Genomic DNA, 27,193 nt, shown 5'->3' on the forward strand with positions numbered 1-27,193 from the left:
TGTTTTTCAGGTGTGTTATGGGCTAGAAAAGCAGATAAATCAACTATACTACAGTACTGTCAATTGGGTTTCATTCCTCTGATGCCCAAAAGAGAGAGCCATGCTGCAGTATCCAGAAATTTATTGTAAACCATTCATTTTGTTATACCGTTTTCATTGTCCAGAATTTACCATCCCTCCTTTCTCTAGTAGCTTACTGGCCTGTATTCATAAAGGATGGTATGAAACAGAATGTGATATCAGAGTCCAGTGGGAAGAGGACTACTGCCCTACTTCTCAGAAAGCCCTCGGGCTGGCACTGGCACAGCAAGATCCTTTGTCATCTTCAAGATGATGAGACTCGGGATGCTTCAGCTGATTTATAAGGAGTCATGGATATATGATGTGAGCTTAATTCATAATGGGATTGAGCTGAAAGCACTAATGCTGTTTTACTGCAGATCTGACATTAACATTCACACTGTGTCTGATGGATAGTGCAGAAGAACCAAAGTAGGTTTTCTAGTGGGTCTGGTAGAAATCCATCTGGCTCAGTCTGATGAAATTATTGCTGCAATTTACTAATCTAGGCACAAGAAGATCCATCCATGAAGACAGATATGTAAAAACTCTAAAAAAATCTACCAACCCCTCATTTTGTCTATGTAAAAAAAAAAAAACAAAATAAAGAGGGAACACTTCTCTCAGGTAGGTAGGAAAACAGAATTTTGCAACAGCTGTGTAGCAATTTTTTGAGACCTCATTTTCTCCTGCACCAAATGAAGGGTACTTCCTTACTTCAAAGAGATGTAAGGCTGTGTTCTTCACATTTTTGAAGGAATTTGGAGTGACTGGGTACAATACATTATAAAGATGCTAAACATAAGAGAACAAAATGAATTCTAGAAGTTCCGATTTCAGCCCAAATTTGGGAAGCCAAGCTACAGCTGCCTTTCAACCATGAGTAGCTGTAGAAAGTGCTATTTTATGGGCACTGAAAGAGTGCATATAAATTGAATTTCATTGTTGATCCTACTTGGCAACATTCTAGGATTTCTGTCTCACAATGCAGAATATTTGCTTCATCTTTTCTTTGTAGCAGTGAAGGGTTGCTCATAGGCTTTGAATTATGACACAATTAGAATGTCCTCTGTGGTATAAAGTCCTTAAATATACCCCTAAACATTTGACTTTTATGTTGAGATGCTTATGAATGCTGGATATAGGCACCCATATCTCTTTTCTCCCCAAAACGTGTCCTCGTTTTCTGTACTGGGAGTCTTAAGGGGCAGATTTTCATCAGTATTCCAACATATCTGGATTTCTGAAATCCCTGCTAGTCCTGGGGCTTTGCAGCAGTGGAGAGAGCCAAGCAAGGAGGTTACCCGGTTGGCTGCAAAGAGCAATGAGAACAATTTAAGCAGTGGCACCCAAGAGGCAAAAGTGGGAGGAGGCAAGCTTGAGAATGGGCTGAGAAGGGTGGCCACAAGATGATGGGGAGGACTAGGAAGGAAATAGAAAGGCTGAACTGTTTTTGTGGTCACAAGAAAGCTCTGGGAGAAGGACACATGGGATGTGAGGAGCTCTGTGTCAGGGGTGTCACATTTCCACTGTGTTTCCTGCCCCATTGAAACCAGAAAAAACAGGTTACTGGCAAGGGATGGAGATGCCCATCCCAGAGAACTACTGTTGTCACACTCATCCTTTGGTGAGGGGCATGCCCCAAAATACCACAGCACATTATTCATTTCAGTAGATATTTCAAGAACAAAAGTTCTGGAACAAGTGAATACCTGAGGGATATCCCTCTGTAGGACCAGTTGTAATCAGGCAACAAAAGCAGCATTACCACAGTGTACAAAGAACTCAGAAAGTTTAAGCTAGAGGAACTGTTTTTATTGGGGTTTTATTGCTTTTGCCTTGTTTTAATTCAGAAGCAGAATATTTGCTGGAGGAGTTGGAGAAGCCAGTTTCAGTCCACAAAAATGCCAATGATTTATTTATTGCTATCATTTAGGGAAAGGGCAGCAGTTGCTGGTTCTGAATATTTAACATCGCAGGGAAAAAGCAAGCCACTCTGAAGCCTACCTGTTCCAGTGAAGCACTGCAAACCAGCATGCCCCCCTGGCTCCCCAAATTCAGAGGTGGGAGAGCTGTGAAGGTATGCCTCAGCACACTCTTACAGGGACAGAAACTTCTTCAGACCTCAGCTTGCATGGTCATGAGCAGCCTGTTGAAGAGACCCTAGCTCCTCTCTAAGTGGTGACCTGCTATGAAAGCCCAGGTAAGGAGGCAAGGTACATCTGCAACTCAGAAAGCATTACCTGCATAGCATTCATCTCAGGAAAATTGCAAATCGTTTTACTTCACGCATCATTTATAATAATTCCCAGGAGAGCAGCAGGTGAGAGAGATTAGCATCAGTTATTTTGCATACCCAAAGCTAGCTACAACAAGGTGCCTTGTGAAACACTGAAGGACTGTCCTTATCTCGCTTCCCCCCTTCCTTGGTTTTCCAAGGGACTCGAGCAATGAGCCCTTCTAGCTACTAACTGACCCAACCCACCAGATGTTTCTCAAAAAAGCATTCAGGAGCAGCCAGGCCACAGCCACACATGGGCAGAAGGGAAAACAGGAAAAGACAATTTCCCATGCTTCTCATGTGTCACACTCACTGTAGAGCCCCCTCCTTCAACACATCACCTACTGTGGTGGAATTTCACTGCTGTTGTTGGTTATGGAGGAAACACGCCTGACTGCAGATGGGACTGAGTGTCAGATTGCCAGCACCTGCCTCTGACTCTCCCCAAGGACCCATCCAAGCGAGAAGCTCTTGGAGAAGCCCGCGCCTCCTTGTGACCGCGGCCATCTGTGAAACGCCCTCAGCAGAAGAAAGGGACCATCACCACCCCCCACATAGCCAATTTGCAAACAGATCTTCCAGTTGCATTATTTTAAATCAATATTTAGCAGCTCACACTGTGGGTCTAAGGGGCACAGCATTCAACAGCAGGATCAGTACACAGCTTAGGACTGTTCTGATACTTTATTTTCTGAAAATCTCTTTTTGAATGCTTAAGGAAACAGCAGCTGGAAAGGTAATGCCCCAATGGCTGGCTGTGGTTATATCCATCCTGGAGCCAGACCATCTAGCAAGTCTCTCACTGCCCATCATGATACAAGAGTGAGATTTAACCATGCTCACAGTGACCACCCACTATCTGTCATCCCCGATTTAATGCAGAACAAGACTTTCCAGGCCCTGGCTCAGCAGAGTTGTTCACTTTTCTTCTGAAGCTTTCATTGTCTGGGTGGTGAAGGTTGCTTCCTCAGAAGCTGAAGGGAGCTCTGAAACTGCAGACTCCCTGCAGTTTGTTGTGACCTCAGGACAAGAGTTAAATCACTATTGCTAATATGGAAACCTGGGTGCTCTTGTCCCTTAGTGGAATACTTTACCTTCTACCAGGCACAGGGAACTCCTTAATACCAGGCAATTAGGCAATGAAAGAAACATATTTGCATAGCATGCTCAGGCCAAAGGTTTCTAGGAGTCACCCTGGGTGCGCTTTCCAGGAGAAAGTGTTTTTTCCAGTGTTGCTGGAGGTTGACAATAAATTGATAAGCCTCTTTAAAATTTCTCATAAAATTGTATTAACAAAACAGAAAATACATTACACAGAGACTGTAACCACAGGATGTTTACATAATGCCCACTGTGGACGAGTACTAAATACCATAAAAGACCTGAGACCCCCCCAAAAAGTCTGTAAGTTCTGACTCTCACAAGGCAGCTAGAGCACCATTGTTCCTCCTCCTTCTTCTCCTCTTCCTCTTCCCCCTCACATTTCATCTTCAGCGTTGTGAACTTTGCTGGTGGTTATTGCAATTCCTATCGCTAGGCTTCCATTGTCGGAAAAGAGCTGAGCCAGGGAAGTGTTCAGCACAAGGCAATCTCCATCTGAAATGACAGAGTCAACACACTCCAGTACCGACCTGGGGGTCGCCTCCCACTTAAGGCGCCTCTGGTTCCTGTTGAGCTCGAGCCGGTAGGTGAAGTTGTCGGCTTGGGTCGGTGTGCCAATCAGCATCATTGTGGCAAAGAACTGGGGGTGGCCTTCATACTTCTCCTGCTTCCTGAGGACCAGCAAAAACTGGTGGCCAAGGCAAGAGTGCATGATGATCCAGTCTGTGGGTGCGGGCAGGTGCATGTCCGTGGCCAGGAAGACAATCTCTGCCCCCTGAAGGATGTTGATGCGGTGGGTCTGCCTCAGGTGGGACACCACCACCTCCAGGTGCCCTTCCCATGGGCAGGAGTAGAGTGGGCATGTGCAGGGAACCAGCTGGGGGTCGTGCACTGCTTCGTGGTGATGGCAGGGAGGAAGGATGCCTTGCTCCGTGGACGTCTGTGCAGCTGCACAGCGGGTCGGTGCATACTACAAGAAGAGAGAAATTACATGTGATAGCAAGTGGACCAGGAACCAGCGCAGATATGCAAGGTGCAGACCCCGCAGACATCAGTCACCTAATATTCCCCCCTAAAACAGCACCAGTGGGAATGCCAGGAACTCAGCACTCTGGAGATCAGGGACAATCCAGACCTCGATCTGCACAGCAAAAGGTGCTGGCAGTTCCCTTGTTTTCCAGGATAAGAGAGAAATCATTTGAGCCATGATAAGTCACTTCAAATGAAAGTGATGTATGTGTTTAAAGAGCGATTTCATTAGTTTTGGGGGGAAAATCTGATTAAAAAGAAAAGAAAGCCCAACAGAGCAAGGACAGCATGGGGCATTTTATATAGTTAAGGCTCTTGCAGCTCAGAACAAGGAAATGAAATATGTATGGCTTTATTATTCTTTAATGAAACACACTGGCAAATACAGGCATTTCTCCTGAAACAATATGCTTTATAACACCCATAATTTGTGAAATAACAGTTTTTATTGTATATGATGCTTGCTTTTTTTTTTTTTTTGTCAATGTATTTGTGTTTAATTGATGCACTTACCTCCATAAATCTTAAATGGGTCTTAAAGGTAGATGGATGGCAAATTTAGGGCATTTTTATACTAAAGTAAATTTGGATTAAGGTAGGGAGCTAGCTAAAAAGGCAGCAGCTCTTGCAGAAAAATTCCACGTGAGGACTAGGAAGCAAACCTCTCTGCTTCTGTCAGGAGGATGTTGAAGAGAAATGAGTAAGTCTTATTCAACCAAAAGTGTATCCACATGTAATGTTATTCAGGAAGAGTAATGGCTCTCCACAATAACTCTGTGCATAGACAAACCCTAAGGCACAGACACGCTGGTCATGATTCATCCTACCCTTTCTTAAGCATTTACTTCAGCCACCCAAGACAGAAACCTGGTTACCTTAGACTGCCTCTTCAGTCAATAGAGTGAGGCAGCCCTTCTCTTCACTGGAGTAATTCAACTCCTAAAGGTGGAGGGTCAGAGTGACTAAGACTGAGATCCAATCTGTCTAGTTGTACCTAAATTTTACATGCTTAAATGTAGGAGGACATTGTCTTTCTCTGAACTCCTTTGGAAATGCTTGCAAGGAGTATAAAAATCAAGAAGACATACATATATATGTACATTTTGCTTTAACATATGCTTTAGGAAGACTCATGTAATTCCCCGAATACCTCCCCATGTCTACTCATTTTAACATATGTACCCAAAATTACAGGGACAACAGTATGATTCTATCATCTAACAGTTCTCCTTCATGCCATATCCAAGTTATAGCAGATTTGTGCTTTATTCAGCTATTTTTGAGCAGAGATTTGTTTTAAGTTCACCCATATAATAGGTGCCAGATATGTTGCAAATGGTGTGTTGTCTCATCTCTCTATGCATACTGTGATGGCTTTCATTACAGCCTTGATATGAGAGTAAGCATTCTTACTGTAAGCAGTTTTTCCCTCCAGAACTTGCACTTTTGCTTTCCAGGATGTTTTGGAAGAATTGGGTCAACTGTTCTAACTCTCAGATGAGCAGGGCTTCCTTGCCAAGAAAGATGACAAAGTCCTGGATCTCCATTCTCATTTTGTCAGTAGCTGTCAAGGCATGTGATGGACAGAGAAGGGTTGTGATTGCTGCAGCTGTGAAATTCATGGTTCTTCCCAAGGCACTGGGTGTCAAAGGAAGCTGTTTCTTCTTCGTCTGACATTTGATATGAAGAATAATTGGTTATTTAAGCCCTATTATTGAACCTTGCAGCTTTTTCTTTGGAGAATTATTACTTGCTTTTCTCTTCCTCATATTTTATTTGTTTTGCTGTATAAAATTCAAGAAAATAAACTTTCCAAGAAGATAATGAATTGAGGACAGATAAATGACTATCATTGTCTGGGAAATAAAACAGGTCATTATAGACTAATCGAGGTTTGTGGTTTTAGCTGCCTGCTTATCGCAGTGGGATTGCTGGTTCACACTTAATTCTACATTAATTTTTGCATCCCATTAGGATGAAAGTTATGGTTAATTTAAACTCTTTTTGGTGAAGGAAGCTACTGCAATGGCAGATTGTAAAAACCTTTTAAAAAATCCCTGAAATGCTAATTGCCTCATAAAATGAATTCTGATCTCCCAATCTAATACAGTGGGTGTGAGCAATTACTTTCTCTCACCAAACTGTTAATGCAACATTAGTGATTATACTAATTAAAACTAATGAACTCATACTCACATGCTGATAAACCTCTCAACCACTCGACAAGTTCCAGCCTTCTATCAGTTTTATTTAACTCCTCTTTAGGAAAATGAATCTTAAATTAACCTCTTGAATAACATTCAAAATTAGGTTTTGAAATGTGAAGCTTTATAGACTGTGTATAATTCTTCTCCAAAGATTACCAGAGTCAGAGAAACCATTTCCACTGAGGACGTAATTGAATTTAGAAATGCATTCTCCTAATTTGATAAGCATGAAGAGCAATGGTAGCTCATCCATCTAAACTGTATCCAAGGTAAGAAAAGTATCTCCAAAAATCACTTTATGACAAGCACATTTCTATGGCTCAGGAACTGGAAAAATAAATTACGATGAGCAATTTATTCAATGTATCTTTCTTTTCTTTTTTTTTTTTTTTTTCATTTGTGATTTGTGTGTGTGTGTGTGTGTGCGCGCAAATAATTGAGAATTCCTTTTCACATCTCACATTTTCAAAACATTTCCATGAATCATTTTGGCAAAGGATTTTTGGTCTGACTTTGTTCAGGTTTACTAAAAATTCTGGAAATCCAACACAAATCACATGATCTGTTTTTATTTTCTGACTAGGTGAGAATCGTCTTCAAAATCTGGTTTCTGAATGATTTAACATTCCTGTTTTTAAATTCTAAATTTTGTAATATTCTGAAAGAAAGGTTTAAAAATTCCCTGTCTGTGAAAAAAAATCTCCCAGAAAACTATTATTTTACTTTCACTTTTGAGGTATGAGTGTAACTACTGGGGTGCCTGTGCCCTTGTTGATCTTTCATATGGCTGTGAATCAAACCTCTAAAATTGAAATGCAAAACGGGCATATAATGGTCACCTTGAGTGCATTTAAATGTTTGAATAAATATTTATGAACACTTTTTTCCATGTTTAATCTGCTCCAGTATTTATTATCCATCATTTATTGCCTGATTACCTAATAAAATTAGCTTTATTATATTGTTGCATCAGTCCAGTATTATTCTCTATTATCTTTTAGCCTGTTGGCCAATTTCAGTCAAATTTAACTGTGTGATAGAAGTCTTAAAGACTTTAATTTTCAACCAGTTTTGTGAGAAGAGGCAGCAGGGTAGAGAAGTATGACCCTTTCACGTCTCCAGGGAGGAGCAGCTTGCTATGTGGGTAGTTTTACATTGTCAGATAGGAGAGAACTTAAACAATAGCAGTCTGATCCCACATGTATTATGGACACCAGAGAACCCACATGAGACAGTGCCTTTATGAACAGGAGAAAGGGCTTCAGCCAGAGTGCTCCTCATTAGATGAGAGATAATCCCGCCACGAGACACCAAACCGCAGGAAATCAGGCTCTGCTGCTCACAGAAAAATTTCTTTTTAATGATGTAGCTTATTACAGTGTAATTCTTTTTAAGAACAAGTCATTTGGCAAAGAGCAATTTATAAACACATGGTGCTTTTCTTATGGAAAAAAAAAAAAAGAGGTTATATTTGGACCTGTGTCTCAGGGCTTCTGGATCCTGCCCCAGCCTTTCTGCAGACTTTCTGCTAAAAATGCAACGAACTGCTCCAGGTGTGACTCATCTGTTCTAACTTTGATGCCTGAGCATTAGGTGTCTAACTGAAGAACATCATCTTCTTTTACAGCCCATGCAGAGCCCTGGAGTGCAATTTACTTCATCCCAAGAGATGCCAAAGGCTCTTCCCTCCAGACACCGCTCTACACGCAGCCAGGACAAAACCCTTCCTCAGCGTAGACCCACAGAGGTTTTTCTGTTTTCTAGACATCCCTATTTCAGTCAGGAGAGAGTTGTACCACTACGGGCTTCTCCTGCTGCACTGGAGACACCGCAGTCCGTGGAGAGAGAAATGGATGCCTGTTCATGTGAGGGTGTAAATCTGTGCCTCCCTACCACCATTACACCTCCAGTCACCAATGACTTGATAGAAAATCCAGGGGAAGGTTGAAGGGTAGATCAAAGAGGTAGAGATCTCCAAGAGGTAGCAAAGACACAAGCATATCTCTGAGTCTGCAGCTACAAAGCTGAGGCACCCAGCCAGGAGGAAGGGCTTTGGTGTTGCTCCTCATGTTCTGCGGGACCTTTTGTATTTTAACTAGCAAAGACCTTAGGTCAACTGTGGTAAAAATAGTGGAAACAGAGGCAGCAACCCACACTGCACCCTTGCTGGCTGAGCTCCAGACACTGTGGGGTGCAGGCACTGGCTACACCATGATCCTTCAAGCCCTGCTTCTCTGCTGCACATTGGTGGCTGCTGCCCTGAGCAGTCAAATGCCTTACAATCAATCCTGACTTGCAAATGGAGAATTTGCTTGAAGCAAACCCCTCAGGGTGAGGGAGGGTTGAATCCAGTCCTCCCACCCCATGGGAGAGGACCCAGACCCTGATGATATGGAGTAAAAGGAGGGTGAGTAACACCACTGCATTGTAGAAGAATAAGTGCTGCTCAGGTATTCAGAGTGAAGGTTAAATGTTGCCTTTCTGCACTAGTGTTATACTGGGAGTCTAGATGCCTTATTCATACTTTTACTTACAGTAACGCACATAACTTGTTAAAAAATCAGCCTTTTACATGCCTGTGAACAGTGCCAGTGCATGCCAAGAACTTCCCAAGGAGTGAGGACAAGTATTCGTTCGCTGCCCAGTCAATAAGGGTTTCTGACAGCAAAACACGTTCTGCGCATAATCGTCCTTTTCCTGCACTTTACACCTGTGCAACTGCATTTTATTCAGTGATGACACACAACTTTGCAAACACTCATTAATTCACCCATGGTCTGGGCTATTTGCTTGAGGAAGCCAATGGTGTAGTCTGGTGGCCATCACGGTAGGACTTCTGAGCAGGGTCATGCAGAAAGTGGCAGAGATAAAAATAAAACTGTTGGACATGCCAACCAACCCAAAGCAGTGGACAGTCCTCCCTCTCTACCCCAGTCCAGCTTTAGCACACCCTGAGATGTTACAACCTAATCCTCCTTTCAAGAGGGTACCCATATCTACTCCTTCTGTGGATCCAAACTTTCCTCCTCAGCTACAGCTTTCTTGGCTGGATTACAGAAGACTTGGTAAGAGCCGTGTATGTTCACAACAGCTGTGACCCTTGGTGGGAACCAGGGGTTGAGAGGGGCTGTTCTCACACCCCCTGTTACAAACCTACCCCCTGTGCTAATGCTACCTCCTGCTACGTCTGACCCCACTCCAGTCTCCTACTGTGTTCAACTCAGTAAAATTTTCATTGTTTGGGATAACACCTGATTCAGGCTGACTTTAAAATATGTATTAAAATATATATACATTTACATAAACACACATACACATATTTATATATAGCCTCATAACACTTACAGGTCTGTTTTAAATGTTTCTGAGAATAATGCAGTGGGGGAAAACACAGTTTTGTCCAGGTCAAACAATTTTGGAACCTTTTTTATTTAAAAAATAGTGGGACCTGGGCGGATGGAAGCCCATACATTTTGATGATGAGCTTATTTTTCCCATTCTTGTGAAAATAGTCTCAAATTTGAGATTGCATTTTTTTAAAAAAAACTCCCTCTGAGAAGAGTTCATTTTGTCATGTATTTTTTCTTCTATGAGGCTTATTGTTGTGGCTGTCTCTGCATCACAGGCATATGTCAGCTGATACCTATGATGTTGAGCTAAAGTACAATGGCAATATTATTTCCCAGTTTAGGGTCAAGGAATTCAAGCATGAAGAGATTAAAGATCCAAGTGTATTGATCCCATTCTGTTACTCATATCACACAGCCCCTGATTTTTGATAGTAGAACTGCCTCCTAGAGCACTTGATATTTTCAAAACCCAGCCTCCATTAACCTCAGATGCAGCTACAAGTGATTAAACTATCTGCAAATCAGGTCTATGACTTTAGGTTGAGAACCTGGGAGCAGAGATGGACTGACTAGAAGCCATCCATGAACAGCTTGCTGTAAATGACTCTCCAGAATCATACAGGGCTTTCCAGGAAGAGGCATGAGTGGAGTCCAGCTCTCCAGGGCGACACGGTCTTCCTCCCAGCTACAGGACCTCCTTGCTAATGTGCCATTGCTTCTCTCATCTTCTCCACCACCCTACGTGTGACAAGGGACAACAAGGGATGCCGCAGGTAGGTGAGCAACCTGGAAACATGCCATGAGAACTTGGTGGATTTTTGGATTTGACCTAAAGATTTCTGCAGGCAAAGAGGGGCCTGGACCTGCAGCTGTGGGATGCTTTGAGTGAGAGCTCTATGGCAACTTTCAGGGTTTCTGCTGAAACAAATTTTCTTTGCCAGTGAAATGTGCCATTTATTCAGTTTTCTTACTGTCTTCTTTCTATTCTTTGGCTTCTCAGGGTCTGATTGCTTCTTCTCATCTGTATGGAAACTGCCTCCAATAATTTTCTAATTCTCAGCTTCTTTCTGCCTCATAAAAGCTTTGCCACCCACTAACATCCACCTCCACATTACTTACACCCACCACACAGGGACAGATGCTCAAAAGAACTATAAAGGTGACATGAAGAAAGTAGTGAGTCTTTTAATCCTGGTCTTCATTTAATTTCTTTTCTGCTATTTTTTAGTATGCTAATGAGATTTTGTAAATCTCCCAGATGAAAGAAAAGAGAAGGAAAAAAAAAATAAAACAACCCTCAACCTATTTTGTCAAAAGCTGTACTTCCATATCTGAAATTAAGAAGTCCAAGCCAGGGCTCATGTTGGGGATTTATTTAAAATTTTAATTACACAAAATCCTATTCATTATGAATGCATCAGTTGAATTTCTTAAGTACTGAATATTAGTTGCAGCTTTGGCAGTCGAAGGATTTGTTTTCCCTACTATCAAATGGCAGTGAGAGGACAACTTCAAGCTCATTTTGCTAATCTCACTTTGCAACATAATCAGGCGTGACTTGGTGACACAGTGCACGGGATGTGTTAATGGATGTCCTCATGATAATTACACACCTCTGAGTATTCAGAGAAAATGCTGCTTGCTTTAGTACATGTCCACATTGCAGCACCACATTTCTCTGTATCAGAGAACCCTGAATTTTAGATGAGGCCACGTATTTTAGAGGTATTTTGGAAAAAAAAAAATTTGTTTTTGTAGTAGATGTAGCAAAAATATGTCACAGCATTTTAAATGGATTCCAGATGGAAAGAAAGACATTATCCTCAAATTAAAACCCCTTGCTTGCTTTCCAAAAATCAGTATTTTAAGCATAAACTGTCATGCAGACCTGAAGCGCAAAATAATCAAAAAACTTGACATTCTTCAATATATTGAAAACAATATAATTATAATGCAATATAAACAGGATCCATACTAAAGCATTTCAGTCTCATAGATGCTTTCTGAGAGATACCGAGGTGTAGACACCAGCAGAGTGGACAAAAGTCATGCTCTCCAGCTCTCTTGGTTTAAAACCAAGTTTGATGGACAATTCTCAGCCCAGGTGGGAGGACACGGAAACTTTCTGTGTTTCACTCTGAAGGGGGATGCACCGCCTTGCCGATCCTCAGCCAAAGCTGCAGATGGGTTATGGACACCCAGACAAAGGACCCTGGTTTAACTGCTGTGTTTACTGGATCTTACCTGAGATCACTTTCTGTGCTTTCTTTGAGAAATAAAATACATTGAGTATATACAAGTAAAACCATGTACATGGGCAATTCCTGTGGAACATCTGGCACCGTTATTTGCTAGCCAAAATAAATGAAAAGCATGGAGATGAAATGGATGAAATGGAAACACCTGGACCCATGGAGGTCTGGCAGGTTGGCAAGTTGATATACATCACCTGCTCTGGGTAATTGCCTTGTGCCAGCTCCAAGGGCTTAACCAAAGGTGAATCTTAGATTTAAGATCTGTAACAACAGAAAAAAGGCATCCTGGCTTTGAGTAAACACAGTATGAGACCATGGCTGTGGGAACAAATAGGACCAGACATGCTCATAGTGCCCAGTGCATCCTTGTTCAGTGAAGGTTTATCCTGCACCCATACTCACTACCCTCACCCATGTTACATTTCTGCTCTCTGTTACTCGTGTTTGGGACCCCCTGACAGAAACAGTGGCTTCCCGGAAATTTTGAAGGTCTTTTAAAATGAAGAGGAGCAGTAGAAGAAGACAATAAACTGCTCCTCTTCCTCAAGGAGAAGCCCATGAGGGTGCTCTTGCCAGTAATGTTTAAGCCCTTTGCAGAGATACCCAAGAGAGGAGCTCAACTGAGGCTGTTTTGTTGGAGCAGGAGCTAATGTCCCTGCTGTGACCACAGAAGGATCAGGGACAGGCTCTGTCTCTGTCATGAGGAGCTTCCCTGAAGTGCAGACAGCTACTGAGGATGAATCCACATCCTGGATACTGAGCTACAGCTACTGTCCGCAATAGACGTGGAAAGGGTGAGCAGCTGCAGGTCAGAAACATGGTTTTCCTCCTCTGATGGTAGTTTAAGGTTAATCTGACCATCTCCCTCTCTGGTTTGGTTCTGGGAGACCCTGAGCCTCCTCCTGGCACACTGCCCAGCCTCGCAGAAGGGCTGGGGTCCCATTATGAATTCGGAAGAAGCCAGGCTGGAGGGTGGGATGTGCGCTTGGCACCTGGTTTGTAACTTGAATTTTTTTTGCTGCATTTTAGGACTGGACACAATACAGTGACAACAAACCATAGTGCAGAGTATTTGATATTCCATTGCAACTGCTGATGCACCGGGGCATGGAGACATTTGCTGTCGTCTCTTTGGACTAGAAGAAAATTTTATACCTTGTTCTAAGCAAGGGTGATGCCTCTAAATGCCATCCCCTTTGGTCATACAAGGCATATATGGAAAGCCAAGGCACATGCTATCAGCTCTTCTCCAGAAGGGCAGGGTGTAACCACTGTTTATCACTAGATTGCCCATGAGGCAATGCTGGTTGTGGCTCTGGGTGATGTAGTGAATGGCCTGCATATGTAAAAAGAGATAATCCAAAATGTAGAATTATCTGAAGATTCACTTCATCTTTTATACACTTTGTATTTTGGATAAAGCCTGTTCACAAAGTGCAAAACCATTATAGGCTTTAATTAAAAGCAAAGTGATAAAGTAGTTCTGAGCTGCATCTGCTCTGTCTGATAGGGGAGGCAGAGTTCACAAGAGCCCTATATCTGACCTGTTGATTTTGTGTTTTACATTCACACTGAAAAATAAATTAATATGGAAAAGAATTTAAAAAAAAAGAAAAAGAAATGATTGCCCACTGTGCTCATAAACTTACAGTTCAGACTGGCTCTAATAACTCATCATCCAATAATAATTTACAAGTTACTACAGTAACAGCATGTCTCCAAGAGGAGCAGATTTGCTGCTGTCATCTGAGATAATTAGACCAAATCCACCCTGAGACAATGGAAATGTTTCCCTTCCATCAGGCAACCTCCAGCTATAACAATTATATGACATTTAAATCCACTAACTGCTCTTTCAGAAATGCACCCCAGGAGTGCCAAAGGACAGCACAAACATTACTGGTCTGTTGGAAGGAGAGAAGGGATAAGGTGGTTGTTGTTGAGCAAGCCTGCAACCTCTCTTGTGGGACTGATGTCTCCAATCCCATCCACACACACCTACTGGCGAAGGATTTCCTCTATGGTCTATGTCACACTCTTCTTGCAACTGTCATAGGGTAATGTGCAATTAAACCCACACCAGGCAGGTCACAGCTGAGTTCAGACCCTGGGCTGGGGCCATGTCGGTGGAGCAGGGAGGGACCACAGGGCATGCAATGCTGCTGACACTGGCTCCCTGTCCTGTCTCATAGGCTGTGCCTGTGCTTAACATCTCTGTAGCAGTCACTGAGCAATGTATGAACTGTAAGACACTCCTCAGTTTTGGTTAAGACCTTCTCCTGAGAGCTGTGTCTGGGGAAATGCAAGAGTAGTTAAAATCACGCCTGTCTCCCTCCTGCTGAGGCACTCCTGGTACCAACGGGTGACAGGCATCTCAAACCCATCTACAATGGCCTGGTGTGGCAGAGGTCATGCTCAGTTTCACGAGCTTTAGGAAGAGAAGTGGAGAAAATAAATTGTGCTGGGCTCAGAGTAACTCTCCTTTCCTCTATGCGTCCCTGCCTCTTCTCCACTAGTGACCTAGCCCTGAGCTTTCAGCTTGCCCTTGCTCTGGGAACCTGCAATGTGAGTGCAGCATTGAATGAAAAACATCTCCCTGTTACAAGGCAACCCAAAATTCATCATTATTCTACTGTCAGCTGTAAGTGTGTCTTGAGTTTGTTCAGTCAGTCTTAAGAAAGGAGAAAAAAATGCAGAACAATCCAGAAAACCAATATGATCCATTAGCTTTTGGCATGAAAAACAAACTGCAAGTCTGGGGAAATTTTTTTAGTTTGTGTAATGTTGCTGATGCTTCACTGAGATATTCTTCACAGTAAGGAAAAGGACATTTCTGTGGGAACATTTAGCTTGTGTCACAAATACTTCTTTTAATTTTGTGCAAATCATAGCCTGTTCCTTCTTCTTCCTCCCCCTCAAATTCTCAAAGAATAGTTCTTCTAGAAGTTTTCTTCACATGGGGGAGATGCAGGTGGAAAGAAAGAACAGAAAGGGAGGCTCAGGTTAGCCAGAGAAGACGATGTTCCACCTAGAGCAAGAATGTTATCTCTATAAATAGAGTGAAAGTTTAAAGGGTTTTGTTGAAGAAAAAAAAGCCCACAACAACCTCCTAAGTTAACATTCCTGCTTACAGAAAGGTACTGTATTGGCAGTCTCCAAGTCTACAGCGCTCCACCTGCAGAAGGAGCAAAGCACAGAGAAATACAGTATTCATTTTTTTTCCAACTTGTCCTGTCAAAATGCCTCAGATCTGAGACAAAATGGTCTCCCCTAGCCAGGAGAGGTTGAGTCAGTCCCCACACTGCCCTTCCTGCAGCACTACCATTTTGGGGAAGGAGTCTCCTGGCATTCCCTAGCCTGCTGGCACCTCCCCTTTGACCTCATGTGCCACCAAGAGAGAGCATAGAGTCGCAGAATCACAGAATGGTTTGGGTTGGAAAGGACTTTTGAAGATCATCTAGTTCAACCCCCCTGCCATGGACAGGGACATCTTTCACTAGATCAGGTTGCTCAAAGCCTTGCCCAACCTGACCTTGAACACTTCCAGTGATGGATCATCCACAACTTCTCTGGGCAACCTGTTGCCATGTCTCATCACAAAAAAATTTCTTCCTTATGTCCAATCTAAACCTACCCTCTTTCAGTTTAAAACTGTTACCACTTGTCCTGTTACTACACATCCAGGTAAAAAGTGTCTCTTTGTCTTTTTTATTAGCCCCCTTTATATATTGAAGTTCCCCCTGGAGCCTTCTCTTCTTCAACTGAACAATCCTAACTCTCTCAGCCTTTCTTCACAAGAGAGGTGCTCCAGCCTTCTGACCATTTTTGTGGCCCTCCTCTGGACCCACTCCAACAGGTCCATGTCTGTCTTGTGCTGTGGACCCCAAGGTGGGAGGCAGTACTCCAGGTGGACTCTCACAAGAGCAGAGTAGAGGGGCAGAATCACCTCCCTCAACCTGCTGGCCACGCTGCTTTTTATACAGCCCAGGATATGGTTGGCTTTCTGGGCTGCAAGTGCACATTGATGAGCCATATCTGATTTTTCATCCACCAGTATCCCCAAGTCCTCCACAGGGCTGCTCCCAATCCATTCACCATCCAGTCTGTATTTATACCAGGGGTTGCTCCAACTCAGGTGCCAGACCTTGCACTTGGCCTTGTTGAACCTCATGAAACTCACAAGGTCCCAAGACTCAAACCTGCCAAGGTCCCTTTGTATGGCATCCCTTTCCTCAAGCGAATCAAATGCACTGCTTGGTTTGGTGTCACCTGCAAACTTGTTGAGGGTGTACTCAATCCCACTATCTATGTTATTGATGAAGATACTAAATAGTATTTGTCCCAGTACAGACCCTGTGGGACACCACTTGTTACTAGTTTCCACTTGGATATTGAGCCATTGACTGTCATCCAGTCAATTCCTCATCCATCTAACAGTCCATCCATCAAACACATCTCTCTCCAATTTAGAGGTAAGCATGCTGTGGGAGACCGTATCAAAGGCCTTACAGATGTCCAGGTAGATGACATCTGTAGTTCTTCCCTTGTTCACTGATACAGTCACTCCACTGTAGAAGGCCACTAGATTAGTCAGACATGATTTGTCCCTGGTGAAGCTATGTTGGTAGTCTCTAATCACATCCCTGTCTTCTACATGTTTCGACATCTTCCAGGAGGGTCTGCTCCATGACCATAGCAGGCACCATGGTGAGGTTCACTGGCTGGATGTCACCAGGGGATGACAATGCTGTTCATGGGGAAACCTTGAACAATCCAGAGGCGAGAGACCCATCATCACCCAGCAGCTCCTGGAGTCTAGCTATTTTTAAAGTTGGGGAGGCTTTTGCTGGAAATCCATTGGTGTAAGCTGTGCAGCTCTGGCTGCAGCATCACAGGCTCTTTCTATTGGCTCTGGTCTCTCTGGCTCTCCATCCTAACATTTCCTATTTCAGTGCAAGTGTAGCATTACATAAAGGAGACAGAGGGGCCACATTTCTTATTCAAAGCCATTCTTGCACTTTTATGCTCCCCCTCACACTCTCACTTGTCTTGTGGGAAGGTTTTATGTTTTAACTTCAGCTAGGTCCTCCCCATGCAGGCAGCTTAATACATGCTCTCATAAACTTGGCTGGCTGTACAATACTCCATACCTTGTGCTTCGTAAAAGTGAATAGTTGTACAACTATTCTGATACACTTATAGGTTTGGGGGATTTAAGAGTGGGGTATATTTTTGTGTTTTCAGCTTTTTATAGAGAGCTTTTTATAGAGCTTTCTGTGTGACATGTTATTGAACAAGATGACAGACCACTCATTTCATCACATCAAAGGTGTTTCAGCCTTTCTTCCCCAGGATAAACTTCCCTCCTTCTTCCCAAAGGGCTGCCAGGGCTGGAGGTAGTAAGTGTGGTGGCTCAGAGATGGGAGACCGAGGGAAGATCTGCTCCCTGTCTCTCAGGCTGCAGTGCTGCCTACCTGCTCCCTGGGCCAGGGTGCATGTGTGCGAGAGAGGGCATGGCTCCACCGCCCAGGGCTCCGGTCACTGAGCTCCCAGCTGCAGTCCCTGCTCCCTGTCGGGATGTGATTCTGGGGTGAACAACATGGCTTTTCTGTAAGGAACTGCACACCCTGTGACTACCTGAGTCAGTCAGGGTGGACATTACATCCCCTTCTGGTTTCATATAGGGCTAGGAGAGCTCAGGGCAGACCTCTGGGACCAGGCTTAACAAGTAGGAATGGCTATGTGGTGTTTTGTGCAGCCTGTCAGACCAAAGGTGTGAATCACATGTGTAGTTACTTCAAGAGAGATACTCACACTCCCAGGAGAAGCCACTCAATTGTTTCTGAGACTTCATCAGCAGCTACTTGCTCAGTGAAGGCTGTTAGGCACCTTCATGCCCCTGTCAACATAGCTTCCATCTGTCTTTAAAACCCTTCATTTCCCTCCTTTCCACCCTATGAGCATGAAGTGATGACTTCAATTTTCAGATCCACAGTGAGTCCATGCTAACTCAGAATAATATTTTTTAGACACGTGGGGTTTGCAAATGCTTCAGGGAGAAGTATATAATTACTTAGCAGAAGAAACACCTGTGACAAACAACTGGATAAATTTTGAGTTGAATTTGTCTTGTCTAAATGTATATATCTAAAAGACAGACATGTTCAAATCTGAGCTACTCACCTGAAGCTCCCTTAATAATGGAGATAAGATGTACCTCCACAGAGCAATTCATTGTCTCTATTTTGAACATGCCGATCTTCAGGGAAAGATGAAATTACCATGCAGCACCTGCAGGAGACATTCACTTCTCCTCATTGGCTACAATTGGAGCTGGGGTCACTAGCCCAGACCTGGACATCAGACTTGAAGAGTTTCACAACGTCCAATGCAACAACTACTCAGAGCAGCAAAGGGTGTCAAGAGACAGCCGCTGCGACTGTTTAATGGGTGATTATGAGCAGCCTATTTGCCTAATGCAGAAAATCCCTTGAGCTGACACATTTTCTTCCCAGATAAGGGCTGGTCATCCTCATTTTCAGGCCTCTAGATTTAACAGTGAAATAAAACTAATTTACTGCTCTTGCCATTAGGAGGACAAATTTTCATCTCCATCCTTCCTGTGAGAGGCACTATAACAAATGAATGATTACTGACCCATGATACCTATTAGCGATTGCAGTTGGGTCATCTCATTTGTTGTTTTAACACAAGAAATTAAGAGCCCTAGCAGGGCTGTCACAAAAATTGAATTGATAATGAGATGAACGCTGCCTTTACCAGAGGCTCTTTCTGGAATTACATGTGGGAAAAGCTCAGCGACAACAGGACCTTGAACCATGGGCCCTAATCGCAGAGCCCAGCAGGACCTTCTGCTTGCACTGGCTTCCTCCCGTTGTTACCTGGAAGTGCAGTCTAGCTGTTGGACTTCATACAGACAAAGGAGCAGTTAACCACGTACTTGCTTGACCCTTTTCCCTCCATCACTGCCTGCAGCTAGATTGCCCACCAAAGAGGTTTTGAATCAAAAGTGGGTAAGTGAATAGGACAATTTGCTCCCAACAGCAGCCACCGTGGCAGACTCCTGTGTGCCTAGCCCGATGCTGATTGCAGACCAGTCCCTGATGCCAGGTAACAAAGCTGGTCTTCAAAAGCATCCTCAGTGCTGGGAAAAAAATAGCGTTCAAGTTTTAGGGGAAATACTGAAGAATGTAATGGATAACCTGACTCTGAGCAGTGTGAAGGCAAGATTAGACCCTAGCAGTCCTGCAGAGTCTCAAGTTCAGGACATACATATTTGGCTTCTGCTCAGACCCTCCTGCCCCTAGACTGTAGGGGCTGTATGTCATGCACTTGTAGCTCAGCACCGCAACACCTGTCCTGGTCTGAGCCTGTGCTCTATCTGCACCCTGGACCCTTGAATTTGCCAGCTGTCTCTGAAGTAACAGCGTTGCTTCTCCCTGTAACTTACCCTGAGTTGCCAGGCTTTTCCCATTGTGTGACACAGTGCCCTGGCATTGTCTCATGTACTGAAGGAAAGAAAATTGTAAGAACTGGCTGCCACTGAACCAACTACTAACTAGTCATTAGTTGACTAGTTGTTCCTTTTTCCTATCTAACATAAGCTGGAAAACTGTCCCATTGCCCTTAGCTTATAGAGGTCTGTTTAGTGCATCCAGAGAAAGTCCTCAGAGCAGTATCCTAACTTTGTGGAGTTGGGTTCTCTTTTATATTCATACTGGGGTTTCAGCTTAGCACTGGATGGAAGGAAAACAGAGTTATAACTCTTTTTCTACAGCAGAACATCAGAGCTGACTGCCCTGTTTTCATGGGCTCAGGGAAGCACAAACAGGAGGCTCTGCAAGGTTGTGGTGTGAAGCTATATGGAACGACCTGCTTCAGATTTAGACCATAGACCAGAAGTTAAAAGATCAATGAAAGACTTAATATCTTCACTGCTTTCCTCCATCCACAGCCACTTATGCCAGCGTGCTCCAGCACAGAACAGGGCTGTATGAACACAGCTCCTCCACCACTGCCAACTAGAGCAGACCCAGTACTCACCAGCTTAAGATACAGATCATTAACCTCATCCCTGTTTATGGTCTTGTCAGCACTGGTGAGAGCAGCTAACTTCAGGGCAGGTAGGAAAGAACCTGCTTCCACAGAAAGTGATGATGCAGTTACAGTGGGAAACCTCCCACTCCCTTTCTATCACTTCAGTCCCAACTCATTCATCACAAATGCTCTTTCCCCAAAGCCACTTTCTCTTTCTGCTGGACCTGATGTTGTGAGGTCAGCACTGCAAAGTCAGACCTGCAGGTCACATCTCCATTTTGCTTCCCATGTGAGCTTTCTCTTCATTTATTCCTGCTGCCTGTTTCACACGAAGATCTGCTTTAGTTTTTGGGCTTGCTCCAGTACCATTCACTAAAATTATATCGAGTATTGATTGGTAACAGATATATTACAGGGCAATGCTATTGAGCATACATTAAGTAAATGGAGGAGCAGGCCCATGCTGCCTTCTTCCTTTCACTCTGTCGCCGTTTATCAGAATGGCAATCAGCAGCAGCCGAGACTTATAGGACTGAATCAACTGTGGCTTAAACTGGACAGAGATCATCCAAATTAATAGGTTATGGAGAAGACTCAGCGTTGTGTTAAATAGCTGTGGGCCTGGTTACAGTGTAGTTACATAGATGAACTTGTGAAATGAGAAACCTTCAAGGAAAAAACCCTTGTGATTCAGGAACCTCAGCATTGTGGTGATCTGCTCTGTGCTTCATTTTCACTTATTATGGCACAATATTTTGTTTTCTTTTGTACTTAGAAAGGTGCCAAGTCCCCATAACAGTGACGGCTGGATACTATTTTTCAAATCATGTAACTTGGCCAGTGAGGTAGAAGGGACAGTAAAAGAACCGGAAAGGAGAGACACAGTCACAACTCCAGGTGATGGTCATTAAGGCCACACTGGCAGATGAGAGGAAATCAAATGTTTCAGGATGAGAGATTAAGGTAAAAAAGAGTTTTAAGCAACATATTTTCACTAAGATACGGAGTAAGGTAAACTAAAACTTTTTCTTAACAGTCAGATATGAAAATGAGCATCAGTGACAGCAGTATCAACTCAAACTAACTTGCAAATGCCCTTTTGCTGGAGTTCCTTGCTACTGGCCTTACACAGGTGAATGCAGTTAAAGGAATACAGGCTGAAAAATTAGAAAAGTCTGTGTATGAAATAACATCAGGATTAAGTTAAACCATCTGAAGCTGTAGAGAGAGTTATAGCTAAACTTCCTTCGTAGTTCAGTCTGGCATCACTTGGCTATTTCTCTCCATTGCCTGTAAGGGGATTTGAGGGAGTCTAAGCTGAGTAGACTGATGCAGACATCTGGTTTTCAGCTCCTACGCTCAGGTGAGACAAATCCCACCTTGCTTCTGCCTTGGCTCTAGAGCTTCCTGGTCAACTTCAAGCCCTTTGATTCTGTCTCTTCCTGATCCATCTGCCTAGCCCTGCACTGGCTTGTCCCCATGTTGCCTCAGACACAGTCCCCTTGTTGTCTCCATGTCCTTCTTCAGGTTAGTGATTTTATGAACTCAGGCTCTCCTAATAACATCTCTGCTCTTCCCTGGACTCTGCCCTAACTGAGCCATGAGACAGAACTGTCAACATCCCACTCTGAACTTAGACTGCTTTCAGAATCTCAGCTAACCAGCTGGAGTACCTCCGTGCTCTCTCTTTGCCATGTGAAGATGTGCCTTGACACTGCCCGTCTAGCTGATAAACTCTATACTAACTGGTCCCTTTTGTGAAAGACTCCGTGTGACAAAGCAAGCATCCCTGTTTTCATCATGGCTTGCAACTTTTAAAGGAAAATGATACACATTGCCCTCATGTTCAAGGCCTAAACTGCCAAATAAAGGAGGTCTAGGGACAGATCTTTGGTCCCAAGCTCCGGTGACACAACTTGGCTTACAGACATAACTTCACTGAGGGGAGGTAGGGCAGCCTAAACCTGTGCCAAGGAAAAAGTGGTGCAAGTGGTCAAGGTCCAGACATCAATCCAGACTTCATCTCTAATTTGTCAGCCTAGGCTATCTTTATACATGTCAATAAACCAGGCTGGAGCCATTCCCTAGCCCAAAGGGCAAGTGACACATCTTGTGTCCATGTGGTTCAGCTCGCCTCTGACACAAGGTGGCCTCTGCATTGCACGTGGTAGAAACAGCCCCTTGTCTCTCTGAGCCCATCAAGGAGAGCTCTTGCTGTTACAGGGTGAATCCAGGGAGTGTACTGGCCATCACACAGCATGAATGATTGCAGTTTGGTGTTGTGGCCTTGGCGTGCTGTGACTTGGTGAATACAGCCGTACATGAATTTCCCACACCCAGAGGTGGCTCAGCTTGCACAAGTGAGAGGCAGAAATTCACATCAAGGGAGTTCATGTGCTGCTTCCCAAGCCTTTGAAGGTTAATGGTTGCACAGAGACTGTCAGCCTTCAGGGACATCTTTTGGCACCTTTCCTAAGGACTCGGTCATTTGGAAGGGAAAATAATAAGCAGTTTGCTGTGGAAGGCTTTTTCTTTTGGCATCTTATGTCAAGATGCAGTTACATGTCAGGTACGTGTTTGTTTTCATAAGGCACTATGTAAAAAACATCTCTTCGTTCAAGTGCACATTGTGTCAGCAGCTCTTTTGGACCAATTTCAACTCCTCAGCCATACCACAGCTCTTCTATGGCTAGAAGAGGGCAGTCAGGCTTTACCTTCCCTGTCAGCTGAAGAGTCACACTGCTCTGCAAACTGCCCTTGAAATCAATGTGGTTGCTATATTGGAAATACTTAGCACATAAATCGTAGGACATGGACGCAGTGTGTGTTACGAGGCATGATAAGCATGCAGTGAATCTGCTGTACAAGCTCATTTCAAAATCTAGCACAGACTCCTCGCTCTCCCACCTGCTTGGTTCAGAACTTTAAGGGAGGGTGTACTTGTGAGGGTATGAGACTAACCCCATCCAAACTCCAGTCAGCCAGAAATGGGGCTGAGCTTTCTCACACATATATTTTTTTTATGCTGATATGCCCACACTGCAGGTTTGATGGTAAAATGAGATTTCCCACCTAATTTGTGCACTTTTGCCTGAATCTGAGGATGTTAATGGGTGGGCAGTGGTTAAAGAACAATAAAACAGGAATGGAAATGGCATACTCACATTTCAGTAGGTGCCTCCACAGGGCATGATTGTGTACACACTGATAAATAATCATAAATGGTCACCTTACTCTGGAATAGTGAGATAGTGAGGGAAAGAATGGGAACTTCCTGTGCAACTTTTCACACACCTGGGCATTTGAAAGCCAAGGAGACTACAGTAAGGACACATCCAGAAAGTGGTTTTGTTTCTAAGCCCACCAAGGAGAATTATGTCTATGTGTGTAACTATTAAAGGAATATCTTCCATGTTCACAAACCCGAAACTATAAAAAGACAAGCTCATTTGCCAGGAAAAGTCTTTCTCTGTGAAAAACCTAAAGGCTCTTTAGACATGACAAATTGATTTCTTTGTCTTCAAGAACGAATATCAATTAAGCTGAGGTTATGTCCTAGCTTAAAAGCAGGGTGAGATTTATGTGAACAATCAGTTTCAGTTACAGGGAATTAATTTTAAGTGTATAGTATGGGCATAAGAGTGCATTACTTTCCTTTTATGTCATTTGTTTCCTGATATTGGCATTCTGGAACAAGGGTATCTCAAGTAAATTTGGCTTCTCATTATACATCCAAATCCCATCAGCACAACTACAGACACCTGGTGAAGGGTCACATTCAGTTGAACATGCTCAGCTGTGTGCAGGTGACATCATGTTTCAGTGGAGACACCTCAAGGTTTCTTAGACATGGCTGGTAGAGGAGCCACGGCTCCAGGGAGAAGAGCAGATGCTGAGTGGCCAGAATGGGTCTCATTTGCACTGGAGTGGTGCATTTCTCACTTGGCTGCTTTACCATTATGCCGCCCTCATTATTTCTGCTATTGTTATTTCTCCAGCACTGAGCATAACAGATACCTTGAAAAAGGATTGTACAGAATGGGTGAACTGCTATAAACCCACATTCTTAGCTGAACAAAGCCAGCACAGCTCCACTGCAGCCATTGCACCTCTGCTACGAAGCTGCACTGCTAGGAGCAGGGAGATGTGGGGACAGCAGAGGCTTTCACATTTTGTGTGCTGATGTGAGGGAAGATAAATTTAGGATCCAGTCCTTGTTTCTGTGGATTGTGTTGTACGGGAGACAGTAGCTAAAAGAAACCAGGCTGCAGTTTACTGTTTCCACAAGAGGTGTAGGTATGGAGTTGTATTTCTTCTAGCCCAAGATGCTTGTGTTTTTGACTGCATGATGACCTCACTTCAACAGAAAGAGTGGAGGGTTATCCCTGCCCTGATCTTTTCCACCATTAGGTCACTCCTGTAGGCAGTAGGAGATGTGGCTTCCCCTCTATGGGAGAGACTTCTCATTTCTAGGTTGCTCTGCAAGCAGTGGATGAAACGTAGACTGAAGGCTGCTACCAGGGAGTTGTGTCTTCTCCTGCCCCCCATGTTGTCACTCTATGTTGGGTACACTCTCAAATTAAATACAGGATCTAGTCCCTTGGGGAGCATGAGTCTGCCTGATTTTGCACCCAGAGAGATACAAGTGGGAGATGCTGAGCTGAGCAAGATGGTGTCCTAAGATGTCAGCCCTTTGGGAGTGAGGAGACACACTAAGCACATTTTCAGTGCCAGCTTTGGCTGGGGTTTGTACAGGGGTTCTTACAGTGTCTAAGTGATCAGGTTAGTCTTTTGGAGTTAGAGATCAAATAGCATCTAATTGTATTTTAGGAGCTGGATCTTGTCCTGAGTCCCCAACGTCATGTTCATGGACAGGTAAAGGAAATATCACAATTTTCCCCTACACTGGCTAAAGCACCATCCGTCATGGGATTTTAACCATCCCCTATATACTGGGGGACCACTGAAAACCATGAGTACCTAAGAACTATTGACTGTAGAAGAGTTACTCTGCTTTGTGACACCACACTCAAATGGGTCTCATACAGCTAGCTGAGAAAAAGGGGACCCCTTGACTGAAGATATTGGGAAAATGCATTCAAAAGGAGAAGCCAGGTGCTGGAGGTCTCTGCTCTGTCTATGGGAGCTGAGCCTGGTGGTGGTTGTGGCTGCAGAAGAGTGTGGGAACAATGAAACTAGGCTCAGCCAGGTTAGGGGTTCAGTCTGAAATGTTTTGCACAGGTGTTCCTCAGATGTGGGGCACGTGGTATCAGTGGCATGCAAGCCTGGCATGGTGTCATGGTGTCACAACCTATCGGTCATAATATGCATCCTCACCAGAACTGCTGATCTTGGTGCCTAGCAAAAAATCACTTGTGGATCTGCACATCCATAAATCACTTATGCCCTGACACACTTGCAACCTCCTCTGTTCCTAGAAATGTAGCTGTCTGTGATCCAGGAATCCAGCACCTGGCTCTGGTTCAGCCCAGCTACGTAGCCTTGGCTCAGACCACTGAGGAAGAGCTGGGAGAAAGTCTGTAGAGCAGTGACTCATGAAATGAGAAAGGAGAAAAGGCAGACGTAGGATTGCTGAGATGGGGATAGGGAGCAACACAAGAATTCAAGAAGAAAAACATGGGAAGATATAAAATCCTAGATGGCAACACAGAATTGGAAACTGGAAGCTTGGCAACACTGAGGATCTGCCACAAATGCAGTCAAAACCAACCCTCCCCCACCTGATGGCTGACTGCCTGACCAGCAAGGACTCTTCAGGTGTCTTACTGGGGACACTGAGCATACTAACACTTAGCCTGGTAGCACATTAATTCCCAGCTATGTCTTGTCTGTGTCAACCAATAAATAACTGTATTATACTTCAAAGTTGTGCATATCCTGCTTACAGAATCTCTTTGTGCATAGCAAAAGGTGCCTGAACAAAGTGACCTAGAAAAGGAGGGTTACAATTTCCTCTCTCCAGCATAGAAAGCCAGCATGTCCAATAAAAGAAAATCCGGTTTCTTTGTTCTTGTTCTCTCTTTTAATCTTCATCATCCCTCCAGCTAATGAAAATGAAGCACTTTCATTGTGATTTGTTGGTGTTGAGAGTTACCACAAAGGCATAGGGGTAAAAAACGCACCCAGAGTTGTATTTCCACTTGTTGTTCACACACTTGTATGCAAGTGGAAAGTGATGTATGTAGTGTGTCATGGTGTTGACTCTATTTAAGGACAAAATTCACATTTTAGTAAGAGTCACGGAACAAAATACCTTTGAAGATGTTGACCATTTAGGTAGTGGAAGGTGAGAGCCTGCTGGGCTAGAGTATCTACAATCTCAAAAAGAGAAGTCTGGTTAAAGTTTTATGCTCTGTATTTCAAAGTTTTGAAGTCACTGAAAGGTTTCATAAACAACTCAAACTAAAAGTGTGATTCATCTTACCTAACATCACAGGTTCACAGACATCTGCATACAATTTAGTCAATATAGGTTCTCCTAACAGTCAAGGTAAATAGCATAGTCCTCTGGGCTCACCTCCTGATCTGCTTTTGCATCTACTCTAGGCATGCCTATTTTCCTCCATTGAGTAAGATGGGACCCTCCATTTAGTCAGGTATCTTTCGGATTTGGCACCAGAAAAGAGCAGTGTGCAAGAAGGGAGGAGTCACTGTGGGTGTGGAGTGAAATCAAAAATAGAGAGCACTGAGTCTGGCTGGGATGGAGTTAACTGTCTTCATAACAGCCCATATGATGTTGGACTTTGGATTTGTGACCAGAACAGTGTTAATAACACACAGATGTTTTAGTAGTTGCTGAGAAGTGCTTGCACAGCATCGAGGTCTTTGTTT

General features: G+C 43.7%; 1 protein-coding gene across 1 annotated transcript in view; it reads right to left on the reverse strand.

Moving 5' to 3' along the window:
- Positions 1-3,643: 3,643 nt before the first annotated feature.
- Positions 3,644-27,193, reverse strand: part of SIAH3 (siah E3 ubiquitin protein ligase family member 3) — a 47,073-nt gene continuing 23,523 nt past the window's right edge. The window contains exon 2 of the mRNA XM_074816955.1: positions 3,644-4,412. Coding sequence (XP_074673056.1) covers positions 3,819-4,412 — 594 coding nt within the window. The 3' untranslated portion in view covers positions 3,644-3,818. The remainder of the gene's footprint in view (positions 4,413-27,193) is intronic.

The sequence above is a fragment of the Strix aluco genome, chromosome 2 (genome assembly GCF_031877795.1).
Source record: "Strix aluco isolate bStrAlu1 chromosome 2, bStrAlu1.hap1, whole genome shotgun sequence".
Taxonomy (NCBI): Eukaryota; Metazoa; Chordata; class Aves; order Strigiformes; family Strigidae; genus Strix; species Strix aluco.